The sequence below is a fragment of the Oncorhynchus clarkii genome, chromosome 4 (assembly GCF_045791955.1).
Source record: "Oncorhynchus clarkii lewisi isolate Uvic-CL-2024 chromosome 4, UVic_Ocla_1.0, whole genome shotgun sequence".
Taxonomy (NCBI): domain Eukaryota; kingdom Metazoa; phylum Chordata; class Actinopteri; order Salmoniformes; family Salmonidae; genus Oncorhynchus; species Oncorhynchus clarkii.
The window spans coordinates 68,879,061-68,898,402 of record NC_092150.1 but is presented as its reverse complement, the minus strand read 5'-3'; the positions used below and the strand labels follow the sequence as shown (position 1 = coordinate 68,898,402).

Genomic DNA, 19,342 nt, shown 5'->3' with positions numbered 1-19,342 from the left:
AGGAAGGATCAGACCAAAACGCAGCGTGGTAAGTGTCCATGTTGATTTTAATAAATAAACTGAACACTGCAATAACCAAAAAAAAAACAACAGCGAGAGAGTGAACGAAACAGTTCTGTAAGGTGAAGACACACAAAACAGAAAACAACTACCCATCACCCATAGTGGGAAAACAGGCTGCCTAAGTATGGTTCTCAATCAGAGACAACGATTGACAGCTGCCTCTGATTGGGAACCATACCAGGCCAAACACATAGAAATCTAACACACAGAACAAAACATAGAATGCCCACCCAACTCACGCTCTGACCAAACTAAAATAGAGACATAAAAAAGGAACTAAGGTCAGGACGTGACATGTATGCTGCTGCATAAATTATGTAATATGCCAGAGAGATATGTATATGGTAGCTAAGAAAGTAATACTAAGTGTATATTGTGTAGTAAGTTGTTAGTAGCCCATGTGCCTCACCCTAATCATTTGGTCTATTTTCTCCTCTTAATTTCCCTTCATGTTCTGACATTTTGAGAAATGTAATCATCGGATATTGTAAGAGCTTTCATTGTCTGCTTATATGCCCCTTTTATTTATCCTATGGTTCTGACTTGGTGTACAGTGAGAACACTACAGGAACAGCCCGTGTTCTGAATTCTGTCGATGTACATTTCAAAAGTGCTGAACAAATAGTTATATTGACTATGTCCGTCCTAACTTGCTCATGAAGGATTTAATCAAAATTGCGGATTGATTGTCTCTTATCCGCTTGTCGTCCACTTATGCCATAGTTTGTACATCTCAATTGTCAGTAGAAACCACATTTGTTTAAGCAAGTCAGCCATATCAGCTATGTTTTTTTTTACAGGCAGTAAATGAGGCTGAATGAACTGTTTTGCTGCCAGACAAGGCTCCACTGATAGCCAGGTGTAGCAGTGGGATAGTGCAATTCATGTATTGTTTAGTGTTGTGTTGTGGCTTTGCTGGCATGGATCCCACATATTTTGGGGGGGGACCCCACCAAGATGTACATGCTAAAATCGCCACTGGCCTGGACATAAGAAAGAACATGCCCGAATTATACAAAATGTAATATTCTGATTACTAGAAACTCATTCTTAATTGAATTAATATAACGCCGAATAGCATAAACTATACCATTACTCTCAACAGATCTTCTCAAAAGTCATGGATGTAGCCTATAGTGTAAGTCCCGTAATACATAATCATAGATAGGCCACTGATTCGTTCACCAAGAATTCTGCCTGTTCCTGTTGGCTGAATAGGACACGTCAGCACTCAATTTTGTTACCCGTTCATTATATGGCAGTCCAAAGTCCTAAAACACTCTTCCGGATAGCCTTGTAGTGAGTGATACATGACACCTCGCTCTTGGTAAGTCAACTCAACCACTGTAAATTAACTTCATGAATGGAAACAAATCTAAAATGTCTGACATAGAGAATACTACATTATTTCATAATCTTGTTACTTTTCACAGGCGATACACCCGATCGCTAAACTTCTAAACAGCAATCGCAACAGATGATATCGATCAACCGAACTGACAGATCCGTGTCAGCAAAAAGAGTCATCATCAACGAACGATTTCTTCGCGTACCAGTTTGTAACGTTCTGTGGAAACTGCTGCATTTGGGTTCCATCGAAAATGGCAAATACAAACAAGATGAGGACGCTTTCAATAGTCAGGTGATTCAAACCATCATTATTGTATCCAACGGCTGCCTTTAACGTTACGAAAATGAGGTTACGATTTCTCAAAAAGAACCTGCTCATTATCCTTGGTGTTTCTTTTATTATTGCCACTGTCATGATCACAACACGTGTATTCATTTCTGATGAAGTCACGGGTGTTGTCGCTCAGGAAAACATGTTGCCTGATGACAAGGCAAAGTTTCATTACAGTTCTGTTCCAGAATTGATCAAGTCTATTTACAATGCCAATTACAAGCAATACGTTCAGAATGCGAACAAGTATCCTGGGGAGACTAAATTGGTCCTGGTTATTCAGGTTCACAACAGACCAGACTACCTCAAAATACTCATCAAGTCATTGGAAAATGCAGCTGAGGTCCACAACTTACTGCTGATTTTCAGCCACGACTATTTTTCAGAGGAAATCAATTACATAGTGCAAGGGATAACTTTCTGCAAGGTCTTGCAAATATACTTCCCCTACAGCACACAGCTCTATCCCAGTGAGTTTCCTGGGCAGGATTCACGGGACTGTCCACGAGACATATCCAAGGACGATGCTTTAAAAACAGGATGCCTCAACGCTGAGCATCCAGATTCGTATGGCCACTATAGGGACGCCTCCATCACACAGACCAAACACCACTGGTGGTGGAAACTTCACTTTGTGTGGGAGCGAGTGCAGGCTCTGCAAGGTTACAGTGGCTTTGTTGTCTTCCTCGAGGAGGATAACTTCATCTTGCCCGACCTCTACCACCTCTTCAAGGAGATGGTTAAATACAGGAAGAGCAGCTGCCCTGACTGTGACATGTTGGCACTAGGCAACTACAACGGCATGGCAGAATTTGATAAGCTCAGCAACAAGGTGCAGACTGCCGGCTGGATGTCTACCAAGCACAACATTGGCATGGGCATCTCCAGAGAGGTGTACTACAAGCTAATGGGGTGCAACAATGACTTCTGCTCCTACGATGACTACAACTGGGACTGGACCCTCCAGCACCTGTCAGGGACTTGCATCTCCAAGCCACTCAAAGTGCTGGTGGCCCAGGGGTCCAGGGTTCTCCATACTGGTAACTGTGGGCTGCACCAGAACAAGGAGGCCTGTCGCCCTGAGCTGGCCCTAAAGAAAGCACAGGTGTCCCTTAAGCTTGCCAAAGCTTCCCTCTTCCCTCAGTCCCTGGCCCTAACAAATGCAGATTCAGTGGAGCACAAGGCTCATATGAAAAACGGAGGGTGGGGTGATATCCGTGACCATGTCCTTTGTAATAACTATGCCAAACGTCTATGAACAATGGACTTCTCATTCTCATCTTTTTGATGTACTGAGAGGGTTGAGGAAATAAGTGCCATTTTAAAATGTTCAGGGTTCCAAAGGCTGCAGTGTGTTATATTTTTTGTTTTTTTTAATGAGGTCTTCCAAGGGGTTTACAAAACATTTTGGGGGTTTGTTATGGTGTGTATGCAGCAGTGTGATTTATAGCTTGGTTGTTATTACTCTTATTACCAAAAGTAACATGATCGCCAAATATATTTCTTTATGTTTCAAAACAGATTATAAACAAGCTGATTATTTTTGCTTTCTCTTTTTATGTAACTGGGTTTTCTTTTTATTTCTTAAAAATGAAGACACATTTTATTTAAAGTAAAGCATTACGATGTTATACTTCATAAAAAAAGAACATGCAATGTTTCAGCACCAGCAGCTAATTATTATGGTGCACATCAATTACTTTACATAGAAAATAAAACTGAATCAGCGTTATACATCCTTGACTTCTATTACATGTTAGATCGTTGCCATTTGTATACATTCTTCAGAACAGATAAGAGAGTTGAGCCGTTTGCCCAAATGGGGTGACGCTTGTCCAGCTTCAGAATCCCTTACCCATCCACAATTATAATAGTTGTGCTTTAAATGATATGTGGTGCATACAGTACAAATAGAAAAACAACAGCAAAAGTAATTGTTTGATATGTAATGCACACAGCTATAGGTTATATTGTATATAGAAAGTGACAATCATGAAATGTCTTGTTATATATATGCCACTAAACCAATGATCACTTTGTAGCTGACAATTGTTTTTACTGGGGAATTACTTACTGTACATAAACTACAGTATGACATTTGTTTGACTGAAATGTGTGGTTTAATTATTATTATTATTTTTTTTACATTGGAACAACAGGAATTGACTGATATTGGTGTGTGTTTAATTTCTCATCATTATGACCTTACAAGGATTACCTATTTTTGCTTTAGCAAATATTTTCATAGCCTTGCACGATATTCCTCTTCCCTCCCCCACACACAATTTGCCTAAAAGGGAAATCTGTTTATTTCCTTCTCCTATGTCTTTGCATTTGACAATGCACCGATTGTATTTTTTAAACCAGCTGACATCCTTGGATCTGTTTTAAAATACAGGTATAAATGTAACCTAAGGTGCATTGAAGAGTTTCCCTTCAGTAGTGAAAATGTATAGGATGCAGTTGCTTCTTTAATTATTTATTTTTTTATTAATCAGTGCCTTGTAGACATTCCCCTTTCTGCTGGTTATACCATGTGTAGTTTAAGATCTCATATGCAATATACACTGGGTATACCAAACATTAGGAACACCTTCTTAATATTGAGTTGCCCCTCTACCCCCCTTGGCCTCAGAACACCCTCAATTTGTTGGGGCATGGACTCTACAAGGTGTCGAAAGTGTTCCACAGGGAGGCTGTCCCATGTTGACTCCAATGCTTCCCACAGATGTGTCAAGTTGGCTGAATGTCCTTTGGGTGGTGGGCCATTCTTGATACACCCGGCAAACTGTTGTGTGAAACCCAGCAGCGTTGCAGTTCTTGACAACTTGTGCACCAGGCACCTACTACCATACCCCTTTCAACGGCACTTAAATCACTTGTCTTGCCCATTCTCCCTCTGAATGGCACATACACAATCCATGTCTCAATTGTCTAAGGTCTCATCTCCTTCATCTACAGTGATTGACGTGGATTTAACAAGTGACATCAATAAGTGATCATAGCTTTCTCCTGGATTAATCTGGTCAGTCCATGGAAAGAGCATGTGTTGTTGATGTTTTGTATACTCACTGTATATTTATATGACAAATGAATGCTGAATATCATTGAATGGTTACTCCAATGGTTATTCCAATCTGGCTTTCAATTGCCATGTACTCTTATAGTCCACCTGGCACAGCCAGAAGAGGACTGGCCACCCCTCAGAGCCTGGTTCCTATCTAGGTTTCATACATGGTTCCTGCCTTTCTAGGGAGTGTTTCCTAGCTACCGTGCTTCTACATCTGCATTGTTTGGGGTTTTAGGCTGTGGTTCTGTATAGCACTGTGTGACATCTGCTGATGTAAAAATAGCTTCATAAATAAATTAGATTGATACTCCCCCACCTTTTATTCTAAAGCACAATCTTTTGCAGATATTTTTGTTAAAACTGTTTCATGTTGGTTAACTGATCCAAATTACGCATTCACATGCTAGTCGGAACTAGGAAACTCTGAAATGTCCGACTTGCTAACTGGTTGAACGTGGCACCCGTATAACTACAACCAGGTAGCAAGTTGGCCATTTCTGAGTTTCCTAGTTCCGACTTGCACGTGAACGTGGCAATATTCCTATTGGGAAATGTTAATTGGATTTGTGAAATTATGTTCAGACAAAGGCTTGAAATAGTGTTTCTGCCCATGTTTTACTTTAAATTACAATAGTCATACATAAGCATTCTGCTAGCATATCTGTCTATTTGCTCTAGTGTTGGTTTTTATTCTCCAAAGAAATGTAACTACAGTATGAGATTGTAAGACAAAATGTAGGCTGTGATGCCAATCTTCAGAAGTGATGGTTTGTAAATGGGCTGGTTATGAATGTGATATGTTCATGTGAGGAAATTAAATGCCCAAAGCTCTCCAATCAGTGGGTTTATTTGGTACAGTCAACAGTTTTAACTGGTCTGTGATCAGTTATACAATTTTAATTAAAATGTATTAACATTACAGTTAAAGCAGAAAAGCGGATACTAGACCTGTCCCAAGAAGCAGCAAGTGGTCACATGACTCAATACGCTTTTTCCACTGGTCAAGATCCATTCTGTGCCTTTATTTCCGGAAGTGCATCTTCAGATTCAGATCCAAGGTTCGTAAATATCACTTCCATAATATTGTACAAACTAGACTTGTGTTTATAGATTTTCGTATTTGTCCATTAGGTAATTCGAAAGCTAGGTCGCTAACGTTAGCTACAGTACATTAGCTAGCTAGTTGGGAGTTGCTGCTGTCACATTTGGGTGGGTATTCATTAGTCGTATTCCGTTGCAAAACGTCTTTGCAAACGGAACCGTTTACTCCAAACGTGGAACGTTTAAACGAAAACGAGAGTTTCTATGGGACATTTTCAGTAAAGACTGTCCTCGTCTCGTTCTGTTCTCCCCCCATAATTTAGTTTAGGTTACAGACTAGCTCCTTAGTAATATTCACGTCTATTTAGTTGAGTTGGTAGCTATCTAGTAACATTATACGAACAATGTAGTGTGGAAGAGGTTTACAATACGTCTTCTAGCAATATGCCCACCCGTCTAGCCTACATAGTGAGAAGCTAGCTAAGCTTAGCCAAGCCGTTGTGCTAGCTGCTAGGCCATCAGTGTACACGTCAAGGCAAGACCGTCATTGATTGTTGTCATCAAGCCACAGCCAACAAGTAAGATACGTTTACTATCATATCAAATCAGGCCAATTTATATGCAATTATGTATGTTTGAATATTGTTAATTGATGTCCCTTTCCCTTTGCTTCATCTATCAGACATCCAGCTTTTACCATCCAAGCCACAGAATGACTCATTGGTTCCACCGAAACCCATTGAAAGCAACTGCACCTGTTTCCTTCAACTTCTATGGAGTTGCTGGTAGCCCATCAGCAAATAAGATATGCAAGTATGTACATGTGTACACTTTGCAATTGATATCCATTCTATGACAATTGACCCTTCGCTATGCCCTGCCCCCCTCGGTTACTCTTACAACATTTTTCCCAGGAAGCCCAATAGAGCTTGCCAGCTTGCAGGAAATTAGTTTGCGCAGGTTCGTTCAGCCTATCCCAAGGTGGACTCGGGTTTTGGGATAAATACAGAAAATAAGTGAGGTTAACACAGGCTTAGGAGATCTTATACTTTTTGTCCTATGAGATAATATCAGTCAGTTAACCTGGCCTTTATGAATTATGAAGCCTTTATGTGCTTTTTTTTTATTACTTAAATTCTTAGCTGATTTAGATTTTCTCATAGAACATCACGTATAAGATCTCCTAAGCCTGTGTTTAGCACAGACCTTATTTTCTGCGTTTATCCAAACCCCCCCCCCCCCCCCCCCCAAAAAGCATTAATTTCCAAATAGACATTGTCCAACGAGCCATGGCGGAGTTTAGTGCCCACAAAAAGATGCCATTACTATTTCTCTCTATTCCTGAGTCAACCGCTGGCGAAATCCCCTGACAATGATCTCAAACTGTATTTCTAATACACAATGAAATTGAACTCGGACTACCCCTTACTAATCAGGAAACATTTGGGTATGTTGTGGTGGACTGGTATTACAAGTGGTTCACGGGAACCTGGTAAAATTATGTTTGTATTATACAACAGGTGGGTCTAATCCTCAATGCTGATTTGGTTAAAAACGCATTCCAGCAGGTGTCTATTCCACAAGTTACCACCGGCTAAATGTTTTACTTTAAATTGCCTATTTACTCTGTTCCATCTGACACTGCAATCCACTGTCTCATCAGCCCAGCCAGGCAATTTATAAACTTGATCTCCATTATAAAAAGCCTCTAGACATTATCTTACATTTATTTTAGACTAACATTTAGTTTTCAACAGCGGAGGTTTGTACAAACCTTGCTGTCTGTCTCTCCGACATTTACACGTTTCAATATTCAAATTCGATCTCCAGCTGTCCCGTAGTAATGAACGTGTCGGGAGAAGACAGACCGACAGACAGGTAGGCAGCTTTAGTCAGCCAGTCGAAACCATGAATCATCATAATTTTATGGGTACATACAAAGAACTATCAATAGAAAACAGGTAAAATGAAACGAAGTGCAGGTAGTTTAAAGTCTTTCCAGCTTTAGTTTGAAGTGATTGTGTTAGCTGTGTTGTAGGCTAGCTCTCGGTAAATACCCATTAAATTGCTGGGAGATTACACATGGGGTGTGCGACTTTCTTTATTTTGATAGTTTCTAGTTTATTTGCCGTTAGTCACCACCTCCACACAAACTATTTTCTGGGTGTGCGCCAGCTCATGTTTTTTTTTTTGGTAGTTTAGCTCTCTAACAAAAGTGTCCGGACGAGAGAGCACATTTTATATGCCGGGGAAATTGCGCATCATTAGCTCATTGTTATGGATGTATCCAAATAAATGTCACTTGAAAACTGCTCATGCAAATGCAGCTACTTTGTTGTTGTTCTGGCTGCACTGTTTGATGTGACTGTAAGTTAGCCATATTTGGCTAGCTAGCAAGCAAGGGATAAGAACGTTAGCAGCCAGTATGGCAATGGATAATTTATAATGAACAACTGGGTCACGTCCATAGATACAGAACAAAAAGACTGAACGCCTGGGTCACGTCTCTGGCAATGGAATCGATTGAACAAACTACCAGCCGGCTTGGGTAGCATCCCTAGATTTGTGTCGGGACTACAGTACCAGTTAAAAGTTTGGACACACCTACTCATTCAAGGTTATTTTTTAAATTTGTACTATTTTCTGTATTGTAGAATAATAGTGAAGACATCAAAACTATGAAATAACACATGGAATCATGTAGTAACCAAAAAAGTGTTTAAACAAATCAAAATATATTTTATATTTGAGATTCTTCAAAGTAGCCACACTTTGCCTTGATGACATCTTTGCACACTCTTGGCATTCTCTCAACCAGCTTCATGAGGTAGTGACCTGGAATGCATGTCAATTAACATGTGTGCCTTGTTGTCTGTCCTTAATGCGTTTGAGCCAATCAGTTGTGTTGTGATAAGGTAGGGGTGGTATACAGAAGATGCCCCTATTCTACAATGTAGAAAATAGTAAAAATTAACAACAACCCTTGACTGAGTAGGTGTACAAACTTTTGACTGGTACTGTATATCTTGTGGAAGGATGAAATAGTATGAATACATTCATAAAAATAACGTTTTTAATAGAAAATATATCAATCATTATTATTTTGAATAAAAGTGATAATGCCCTCGAAGCCGGTGTTTGGAGGATATATTGGCACGGTTTGTCGGCCCTTAACTTCGCCTCGAGCCTAACAACACCCGTGCCAATATATCCTCCAAGCAACGTCTTCTCTGGCATTATCACTTAAGTGGAGCTAGTAGAGGTCGACCAATTATGATTTTTCAGTACCGATTATTGGAGGACCAAAAAAAGCAGATTTTGTTTTTATTTATTTTAAAATGTATTTTTTTATTTTCTTATATATATATATATATGGAAACTATCATTTCGAAAACAAAATGTTTATTCTTTCATTAAAATACGGAACCATTCCATATTTTATCTAACGGATGGCATCCATAAGTCTAAATATTGCTGTTAATTTGCACAACCTTCAATGTAATGTCATAATTATGTACAATTCTGGCAAATTAATTACGGTCTTTGATTGAAAGAAATGGTCTTCACACAGTTCACAACGAGCCAGGTGGCACAAACTGCTGCATATACCCTGACTCTGCTTGCACAGAACGAAAGAGAAGTGACACAATTTCCCTAGTTAAAATAAATTCATGTTAGCAGGCAATATTAACTAAATATGCAGGTTTTAAAAAATATACTTGTGTATTGATTTTAAGAAACGCATTGATGTTCATGGTTAGGTACTAGAGGTTGACCGATTTAATCGGAATGGCCGATTAATTAGGGCCGTTTTCAAGTTTTCATAACAATCGGAAATCGGTAATTTTGGATGCCGATTAAAAAAAATAAAAAATTTAAAAAAATATATATATATATATATATTTTTTACACCTTTTATTTAATCTTTATTTAACTAGGAAAGTCAGTTAAGAACACATTCTTATTTTCAATGACGGCCTAGGAACGGTGGGTTAACTGCCAGATTTTTACCTTGTCAGCTCAGGGATTCAATCTTGCAACCTTACGGTTAACTAGTCCAACGCTCCAACCACCTGCCTCACGAGGAGCCCGCCTGTTACGCGAATGCAGTAAGAAGCCAAGGTAAGTTGCTAGCTAACATTAAACTTAATTAATCATAATCACTAGTTATAACGACACATGGTTGATGATATTACTAGTTTATCTAGCGTGTCCTGCGTTGAATATAATCGATGCAGTGCGCATTTGCGAAAAAGGACTGTCGTTGCTCCAACGTGTACCTAACCATAAACACCAATGCCTTTCTTAAAATCAATACACAAAAGTATATTTTAAAACCTGCATATTTAGATAAAATAAATCCAGGTTAGCAGGCAATATTAACCAGGTGAAATTGTGTCACTTCTATTGCGTTCATTGCACGCAGAGTCAGGGTATATGCAACAGTTTGGGCCGCCTGGCTCATTGCGTACTAATTTGCCAGAATTTTACGTAATTATGACATAACATTGAAGGTTGTGCAATGTAACAGGAATATTTAGACTGATGGATGCCACCTGTTAGATAAAATACGGAACGGTTCCGTATTTCACTGAAAGAATAAACGTCTTGTTTTCGAGATGATAGTTTCCGGATTCGACCATATTAATGACCTAAGGCTCGCATTTCTGTGTGTTATTATGTTATAATTAAGTCTATGATTTAGTAGAGCAGTCTGACTGAGTGATGGTAGGCACCAGCAGGCTCGTAAGCATTCATTCAAACAGCACTTTTGGTGCATTTTGCCAGCAGCACTGCTGTTTAACTTCAAGCCTATCAACTCCTGAGATTATGCTGGTGTAACGATGTGATGTGAAATGGCTAGCTAGTTAGCAGGGTGCGCACTAATAGCGTTTCAAACGTCACTCACTCTGAGACTTGGAGTAGTTGTTCCCCTTGCTCTGCATGGGTAACACTGCTTCGAGGGTGGCTGTTGTCGTTGTGTTCCTGGTTCGAGCCCAGGTCGTAGCGAGGAGAGGTACGGAAGCTATACTGTTACACTGGCAATACTAAAGTGCCTATAAGAACATCCAATAGTCAAAGGTATATAAAATACAAATGGTATAGAGATAAATAGTCATATTATTCCTATAATAACTACAACCTAAAACTTCTTACCTGGGAATATTGAAGACTCATGTTAAAAGGAACCACCAGCTTTCATATGTTCTTATGTTCTGAGCAAGGAACTTAAACTTTAGCTTTCTTACATGGCTCATATTGCACTTTTACTTCTCCAACACTTTTTTTTTGTATTATTTAAACCAAATTGAACATGTTTCATTATTATCTCCTTGCTGCACTCGTGTAATAGGTGGTCAGCCTGCCACGCCGTCTTCTCGTGGATTGCAATGTAATCGGCCATAATCGGCTTCCAAAAATGCTGATTACTGATTGTTATGAAAACTTGAAATCGGCCATGCCGATTAATCGGTCGCCTTCTAGTAGCTAGCCATTACTCTGAATTCACTGTCAGCATACAGTCAAAGCTAGCCACTGTCGTGTCTTTGGCATCATTAAAGTGAAGACTGTTATTTTTATCAAATCAATTTTCTGTAATTATTGTTACGTGATTAAACTAATCATGTAAATGTAATTAACTAGGAAGTCGGGGCACCAAGGAAAATCTTCAGATTAGTTATAATTTTCCTAATATAACTTTTTAGATATTTTAATATCTGATCAATTAGTCTTCTAATTAATTAATTATTCTTTACCTCACGTTAGTCTCATTCCAAACGTCGTAAATTGTTGGTTATCTGCACGAACCCAGCCTTCACTATGAATCATCCATACATCAATTGTCTTAATCATTTATTTACTAACTAACTAAATAATCACAGAAATGCATAAACAAGCAAACAAAGTAGATATGGTTACAAGGAAATGATAGGGGATGTGCCCTAGTGGGCTAAACTGATATGACGCTTGGTAGACAAAGCGGCTGAGAAGGGCGCGAAAGACAAAAGACACTACACAGTTGATAATTATAATTGAAATGCTAATCCTTTGCACATGAACGCTCACTCATTCGGGAATAATTGCAATCAATAAATTATATATTTACACTCAGTGTGTCTTCATGATCTCTGTTGGAATCATCCTTCTTTCTGTTGGAAAGTTAATCTGAACTTCTCTCTCCCATGAAGTCTTTTGGATACTTCAGAGTCCATTCAGAAATGTTCTTATAGTATAGATGTTTTGTCGGTCTTCGCATTCAGTCAACAAAAATTCTAGCTGCAGACTAGTAATTCGTATCGAAGATTTGCTCTTATTCTGTCTTTACTCATTCATTTTATACAATAATTAGATGCAAATCTCATAACGGAGACTCTTGTATAAACAGAGTTATGGTATTGTGGCTGTATTGTCTATCATGAGGTCACAAACATTTGACAAAATGGACAGGTTGTAGCTGGATTCTCCACCGACCGTTTACACATTCTCCAAAACATGGATTTTGTTCAGTTCTCAAGTTCTGTGAGGTAGAAGAAGTTCCTTTGTTCTACTGTGAACCCTCTCTCTCTATACTGCATGGCCGGGAGGGAAGAGGGTCTCCTCCAGGAATTTACAACCTGAGATAACAGAGCCTGGGTGTAGGGGGAAGAGAGAGGTGGTGTGAGAGAGAGGGGGATGGTACTTGCTATACCCAAAGAAAGCCACGTCATGACACCACTTTTGGAGCTAACTAGTGCTCTCAAATTGTATTATGATGTCGACAACATGGGAGTTGTATTCATAACATTTAACTTAGCTAGCTAACATACATTTTGAGAAAACAAGTTATAGTAAGTGGCTCTCTAGCTAGCATTAGCAATGTTTGGCAGTCAATGAGACAGCTAGCTAACCAGCTGAGGTGGCAAACAATGTAACAAGTATAATTTTGGATAAAAAAAATACTCCAACCACAGGCTCTGCATTTCAGGAATCAGAGTAGCAAGTACTCCTGGTGCACTGTTCAACTATTTAGCCATTTAAACATTTATTTTTAATGAAAACTCTCCGGTTTTGCCATACTGGCTTTCATGCGATTTAAACATGAGCGCATCCAAGGTGTCTGACTCGACAACAGTTGCTATCCATTGGAGCACTGTGATTGGTTGCCCAAAATTCTGCTGCGGGGCTTAGCGAAGGGTCAGTTGAGAACACATAATTGCTTGACTGTTTATATTTCTCTCCTCAATAGTGACTTGAGGACATCGAGGGCTAGACTCTTGGAGATGTTCACAGATACCACCTGCGATCCCGAGATCATGAAAAATGCCACAGATACTTATTTCTCACTCTTACAAGGTGAACTTGTGCTGTTTGTTTATGCCTTTTCTCCTCTGTCTTTAACAGTGCTCACTGTTTTATAGTGTTTTTGTATGGTCTCTCTACACGCTGCTCATCATGCATCACTATTCCTTTTTTTTCTATTAATAATCTGTTTCTGGTCTTTTGATTGCTTGACATGACATAGGATTCATTGCATCTCTGGATGGCACCAAACAAGAGAACAAGCTTCGGTTCATGCAGAACTTCAAGTGGACTGACACTTTGCAAGGAAACACCCCAAGGTAAAGCCTTCTAGCCCATAGGTGGTTTCACAGAGGTGGTTAGTTACCCCCATCAGCCCCACAGTCAGCGCTCTACACATACAACATACAGTAAATGTCAGTCAAGGTGTTAGTTACAGTACAATAGGTCGTTATCAACAAAACGCCACAATACGGTGCAGAGTGTTCAATTTGCCTGCTGCGGGGAAAGGAGACTCCCAGCTCTGCTAAAAACATTGACAACTGCGTGTCATTTAAGGGATTGTTAAATAAATGTTCACTATTTTGTTGTAATATTACCTCTTGAAGAGCATAGTCAGAACTACACATTTCCGATTATTCCATGCAAAACAACTGTGCAAATTTTGCTCTGTCATCAGAGTTATACAACAAGTAACTGCATGCTTTTCATGGTCAGTAAACATCAAATGATCAAGTAATTTCAGATCCATCAGTGTAGCCTCACGATATACAGTACCAGTCAAAATTACGGCCTTTGTTAGGAATAAATGGACTTCACACAGTTCGCAATGAGCCAGGCAGCCCAAACTGCTGCATATACCCTGACTGCTTGCACGGAACGCAAGAGAAGTAACAATTTCCCTAGTTAAAAGAAATTCATGTTAGCAGGCAATATTAACTAAATATGCAGGTTTAAATATGCAGGTTTTACACGCTCTACACATACAACATACAGTAAATGTCAGTCAAGGTGTTAGTTACAGTACAATAGGTCGTTATCAATAAAACGCCACAATACGGTGCAGAGTGTTCAATTTGCAGGACACGCTAGATAAACTAGTAATATCATCAACCATGTATAGTTAACTAGTGATTATGTTAAGATTGATTGTTTTTTTATAAAATAAGTTTAATGCTAGCTAGCAACTTACCTTGGCTTCTTTCCGCCCTCGTGTAACAGATAGTTAGCCTGCCACGCAGGCTCCTCGTGGAGTGCAATGTAAGGCAGGTGGTTAGAGCGTTGGACTAGTAACCGGAAGGTTGCAAAAACGAATCCCCGAGCTGACAAGGTAAAAATCTGTCGTTCTGCCCCTGAACAAGGCAGTTAACCCAACGTTCCTCTGCCGTCATTGAAAATAAGAATGTGTTCTTAACTGACTTGCCTAGTTAAATAAAGGTGTAAAAAAAATCTACTAATAATCTACAAATCGGTGTCCAAAAATATTGATTACCGATTCTTATGAAAACTTGAAATCGGCCCTAATTAATCGGTCATTCCGATTAATCGGTCGACCTCTAGTCTAGATAAGGTTCCGCAGTTGACGCTGCATGTCAGAGCAAAAACCAAGCGATGAGGTTGAAGAATTGTCTGTAGAGCTCAGAGACAGGATTGTGTCGAGACACAGATCTGGGGAAGAGTACCAAAAAATGTAGCATGGTGGTGGCATCATGCTGTGTGGATGTTTTTCAGCGGCAGGAACTGGGAGACTAGTCAGGATCGAGGGAAAGATGAGCAGAGCAAAGTACAGAGAGATCCTTGATTAAAACCTGCTCAGAACCTCAGACTGTGGCATAGGTTCACCTTCCAACAGGACAACAACCCTAAGCACACAGCCAAGATAACGCAGGGTTTCTGATTGTCCTTGAGTGGCCCAGCCAGAGCCTTGATTTGAACCTGATCTAACATCTCTGGAGAGACTTGAAAATAGCTGTGCAGCGACCTTCCCCATCCAACCTGACAGAGCTTGAGAGGATCTGCAGAGAAAAGTAGGAGAAACTCCCCAAATACAGGTGTGTCAAGCTTGTAGCGTCATACCCAAGAAGACTCGGCTTTAATCGCTGCCGAAGGTTCTTCAACAAAGTACTGAGTAAATGGTCTGAGTTCTTCTTATGTAAATGTGATATGTAACTTTTTTATTACATTTGCAAAAATGTCTGAACCTGTTTTGTTTTGTCATTATAGGTATTGTGTGTAGATTGAGGAAAAAATTATTTAGCATTTTTTAGAATAAGACTAACGTAACAAAGTGGAAAAAGTCAAGGGGTCTGAATACTTTCCGAATGCAATGGATAGGCTATCCTCACAAATCAAAGTTTACAAGATAAATTCATGTTTACTGAACATGAAAAGCTGGCAGTTGCATGCTCTGATAGAGCTAAATGTAGAATAATTGTAAATGTGTAGTTCTGACTATGCTCGGGTTGTCCTTGCCACCCAGCAACTAAATCAAATGCTCTTCACTGTATTGTGACGTTTAATTGAGAACTACCTATAGCCTTGTCTTGGTTCTTTTGTATTTCCAGCTGACATTTTATAAATGTGTTATTACTTCATTACTCAGGCTCAATATTTTATTTAGTTCTCTCACCTCAAACAGATGTTTCCGTCCATTATTGAAATACACGGTCTCTCTCCAATACTATTATTGTTATTAACATCCTGTCCCATTGTCCCTTTAGTGCCCAACAAGATGCTGTTTTTGAACTGGTCTCCATGGCCTTTAATGTTGCAATTTGGCACGCCAAGTTTGCCTCAAGACTTGCAGGAAAGGAAAAGTATGTTTATTTTCTGCTTTACTAATTTATTCTCATACAATATATCTCATTATGCAAGAAAGGTAATTTATGACCTTGATGTCATTTCACACTTGTTCCATTGACATCAATATTGTAAAGGGAACATATTAACATTCTAATTTTCACCCCTTTTCAGTATAACTGAGGTAGAAGCAAAAGATGTCCACAGGAGCCTGAAATTTGCTGCTGGGATTTTCAAGCACCTCAAGGTGATTAGCTTATTTTGTCTCTGTATAATGACAATAATTATATTAATGTTTTATTTTAAATGCTTTTCAAGACACCTAAAGTCACTTTGCATAGTGAGATAATCAGCAAGTTAAAAAAAAAAAACACACTGATAAACCCATCAACTATGGTTCCCATATTGCCCACTTTACATTAACCTCAACACATGGTGAACATGTGAATACATTACAGTATCATCAACCTGAACCCAAGTTGCTGGTTGTTGGTGCATGGTTGTGTCTGGCAGCAGACCCGTCCTCCTCTCTGGTCTCTCTCCTGTAGGAGGTCCACATCCCCCGCCTCATCACCCCAGCGGAGAAGGGCCGGGACCTAGACCCCAGAGTCATGGACACCTACATGGTCCAGTGCAAAGCAGAGGCACAGGAAGGTAGCTACACTGGACTCAGTCCACTTCTCTGCATAATTATTAGGGTCAGGAGCAGACAACGTGTCTTGGCAGGGAAAACTCTGGAGTCTTATGACAATCTCATGGCAGTGTGTATGTGGGATTACACTGAGTGAGAACAGGACTTACGATATCATAATGCTGTAAAATTATATCAGCAGTTGTTAACTTAATTTTTGATGTTTGCAGTGACGATTGCCAGAGCGATTGAACTCAAGCATAACGCCACTCTCATTGCAGCCTTGGCCTTCGAGACCGCAAACTTCTACCAGAAAGCTGGTAAGTATTTAGGGGTTTCCTGTCACATCCTGACTTTGTTTCATTTTTTGTAATGATCTTATAATGGAATGTCTTGATCTAACCTCTGTTTGTCCTGCTGATCACTCAAAATAATGTTATCCTCTCGGTCTTCACAGACCACACACTGAACACCCTGGAACCAGAGTGCAGCAGTAAGTGGAGGAATTACCTCCAGCTGAAACAGCACTTCTACATGGCCTATGTATGTCCTTGAGCAGTCTAGACAGTTGAGTTTGTTTGTTTTTGATTGTTCTGTAAATGCTAAGATACTAATTCTAATGATGCTATTATTTGTCACTTCCAGGCATATTGCTACCATGGACAAACTCTCCTCGCGAGCGACAAGTGTGGCGAGTCAATAAAATCTCTCCAAGAAGCAGAAAAGTGTTGGTATTTCTGTGCTAGATTGTGTTTTGCATTTTTGAAGCACTACACAGATGTCTCTTCATCTTAACAATTGTAAACACTTATACCGCATGCTTGCTGTGTTTAGGCTACTCCAGAGCCGAGGCTCTGTGCAAAGAGTACCGTCAGACCAAAGGGCCGGGTAGCACAGCCAAGCCCTCTGAGCAGCTCTTCTTCACCACGCTGGGTGGCCTGATCAAAAATACATTGCAAAAGTGCGAGAGAGAAAATGGATTCATGTGAGTCACACACACATCCAGAATAACATTTATGTGTGTATAGTAAATAACAGTAAGTAGTTGTAGCATTTATACACAAATTTCATTGCTCCAGATACTTTCACAAGGTCCCAGCTGAGGTGCCCCAGCTAGAGCTGAAGGCTAGCTATGGCCTGGCTGAGCCAATATCCTTTGAGTTCCCAGCCGTCAGCGAGCAGTGCACCCCTGAAGTCTACACCACTTTTGACCTCACCAAGGGGGCCAAAGCTGAGAAGGTAATGCTGCTCAGACATTTGGCACTGCAACAGATATAATTTGGTTACTATAGCTTTGTCTTCACATATTTTGTCATGTTACTGATAATAATCATGTAAAAACACAAAGGATTTTGTTAATTTGCTTGTCTGGTTCTGGAACAAATGGTTTCACATTTTTCTCTCTGGCCATTTTGATTGCAGGCCAAACCCAAGCAGGAAGAAGAGGTTAAGCCAATGAAGGAACCAGATTTGAAGCCTCAGAAAGATACAGGCTGCGTCATATCATAAACTGGGGGGGGGGGGGGGGGGTGTGACAAGAAAAACATGACTGCATGGATTTATTGATGCATTGGTTTGTTTTATCTGTAGTGTTTTATGATCAGTGATTTACAGTAGCATGACCATCTGTTGTAGTTCATTTTATACATAGTTGTTTTTTTTATGTTCATGATCAAATATTATTGGGTCAGACTTTATATGTTCTCTCACTAGTCCTGTTGGGGATTTTGGATATTTATTTTTTGCTGCCCTTTAAGAAACGGACAATTTAATATACAGTGCCTTGCAAAAGTATTCGGCCCCCTTGAACTTTGCGACCTTTTGCCACATTTCAGGCTTCAAACATAAAGATATAAAACTGTATTTTTTTTTGTGAAGAATCAACAACAAGTGGGACACAATCATGAAGTGGAACGACATTTATTGGATATTTCAAACTTTTTTAACAAAACAAAAACTGAAAAATTGGGCGTGCAAAATTATTCAGCCCCTTTACTTTCAGTGCAGCAAACTCTCTCCAGAAGTTCAGTGAGGATCTCTGAATGATCCAATGTTGACCTAAATGACTAATGATGATAAATACAATCCACCTGTGTGTAATCAAGTCTCCGTATAAATGCACCTGCACTGTGATAGTCTCAGAGGTCCGTTAAAAGCGCAGAGAGCATCATGAAGAACAAGGAACACACCAGGCAGGTCCGAGATACTGTTGTGAAGAAGTTTAAAGCCGGATTTGGATACAAAAAGATTTCCCAAGCTTTAAACATCCCAAGGAGCACTGTGCAAGCGATAATATTGAAATGGAAGGAGTATCAGACCACTGCAAATCTACCAAGACCTGGCCGTCCCTCTAAACTTTCAGCTCATACAAGGAGAAGACTGATCAGAGATGCAGCCAAGAGGCCCATGATCACTGGATGAACTGCAGAGATCTACAGCTGAGGTGGGAGACTCTGTCCATAGGACAACAATCAGTCGTATATTGCACAAATCTGGCCTTTATGGAAGAGTGGCAAGAAGAAAGCCATTTCTTAAAGATATCCATAAAAAGTGTCATTTAAAGATGCAAAACGTAGATGCAAAAAGAAACAATGCAAAATGTTATGTTTGGCGTAAAAGCAACACAGCTCATCACCATGAACACACCATCCCCACTGTCAAACATGGTGGTGGCAGCATCATGGTTTGGGCCTGCTTTTCTTCAGCAGGGACAGGGAAGATGGTTAAAATTGATGGGAAGATGGATGGAGCCAAATACAGGACCATTCTGGAAGATAAT

General features: G+C 39.7%; 2 protein-coding genes across 2 annotated transcripts; both read left to right on the top strand.

The window, feature by feature from the left end:
- Window positions 1-1,275: 1,275 nt before the first annotated feature.
- Window positions 1,276-5,653, top strand: LOC139407177 (alpha-1,6-mannosyl-glycoprotein 2-beta-N-acetylglucosaminyltransferase-like). The gene is made up of 2 exons (XM_071150709.1): window positions 1,276-1,390; window positions 1,497-5,653. The coding sequence occupies exon 2, from the start codon at window positions 1,758-1,760 to the stop codon at window positions 3,000-3,002; it is 1,245 nt and encodes a 414-aa protein (XP_071006810.1). The 5' UTR covers window positions 1,276-1,390; window positions 1,497-1,757; the 3' UTR covers window positions 3,003-5,653.
- A 132-nt stretch (window positions 5,654-5,785) lies between these two features.
- On the top strand, window positions 5,786-18,755 carry LOC139407176 (BRO1 domain-containing protein BROX-like). Its single transcript, XM_071150707.1, has 13 exons — window positions 5,786-6,433; window positions 6,538-6,668; window positions 13,081-13,187; window positions 13,357-13,453; window positions 15,854-15,949; window positions 16,107-16,179; window positions 16,481-16,586; window positions 16,794-16,883; window positions 17,021-17,106; window positions 17,209-17,290; window positions 17,398-17,548; window positions 17,643-17,802; window positions 17,986-18,755. Exons 2-13 carry the CDS (start codon window positions 6,568-6,570, stop codon window positions 18,070-18,072), a joined length of 1,236 nt encoding a protein of 411 aa, XP_071006808.1. The 5' UTR covers window positions 5,786-6,433; window positions 6,538-6,567; the 3' UTR covers window positions 18,073-18,755.
- The last annotated feature ends 587 nt before the right edge of the window (window positions 18,756-19,342 follow it).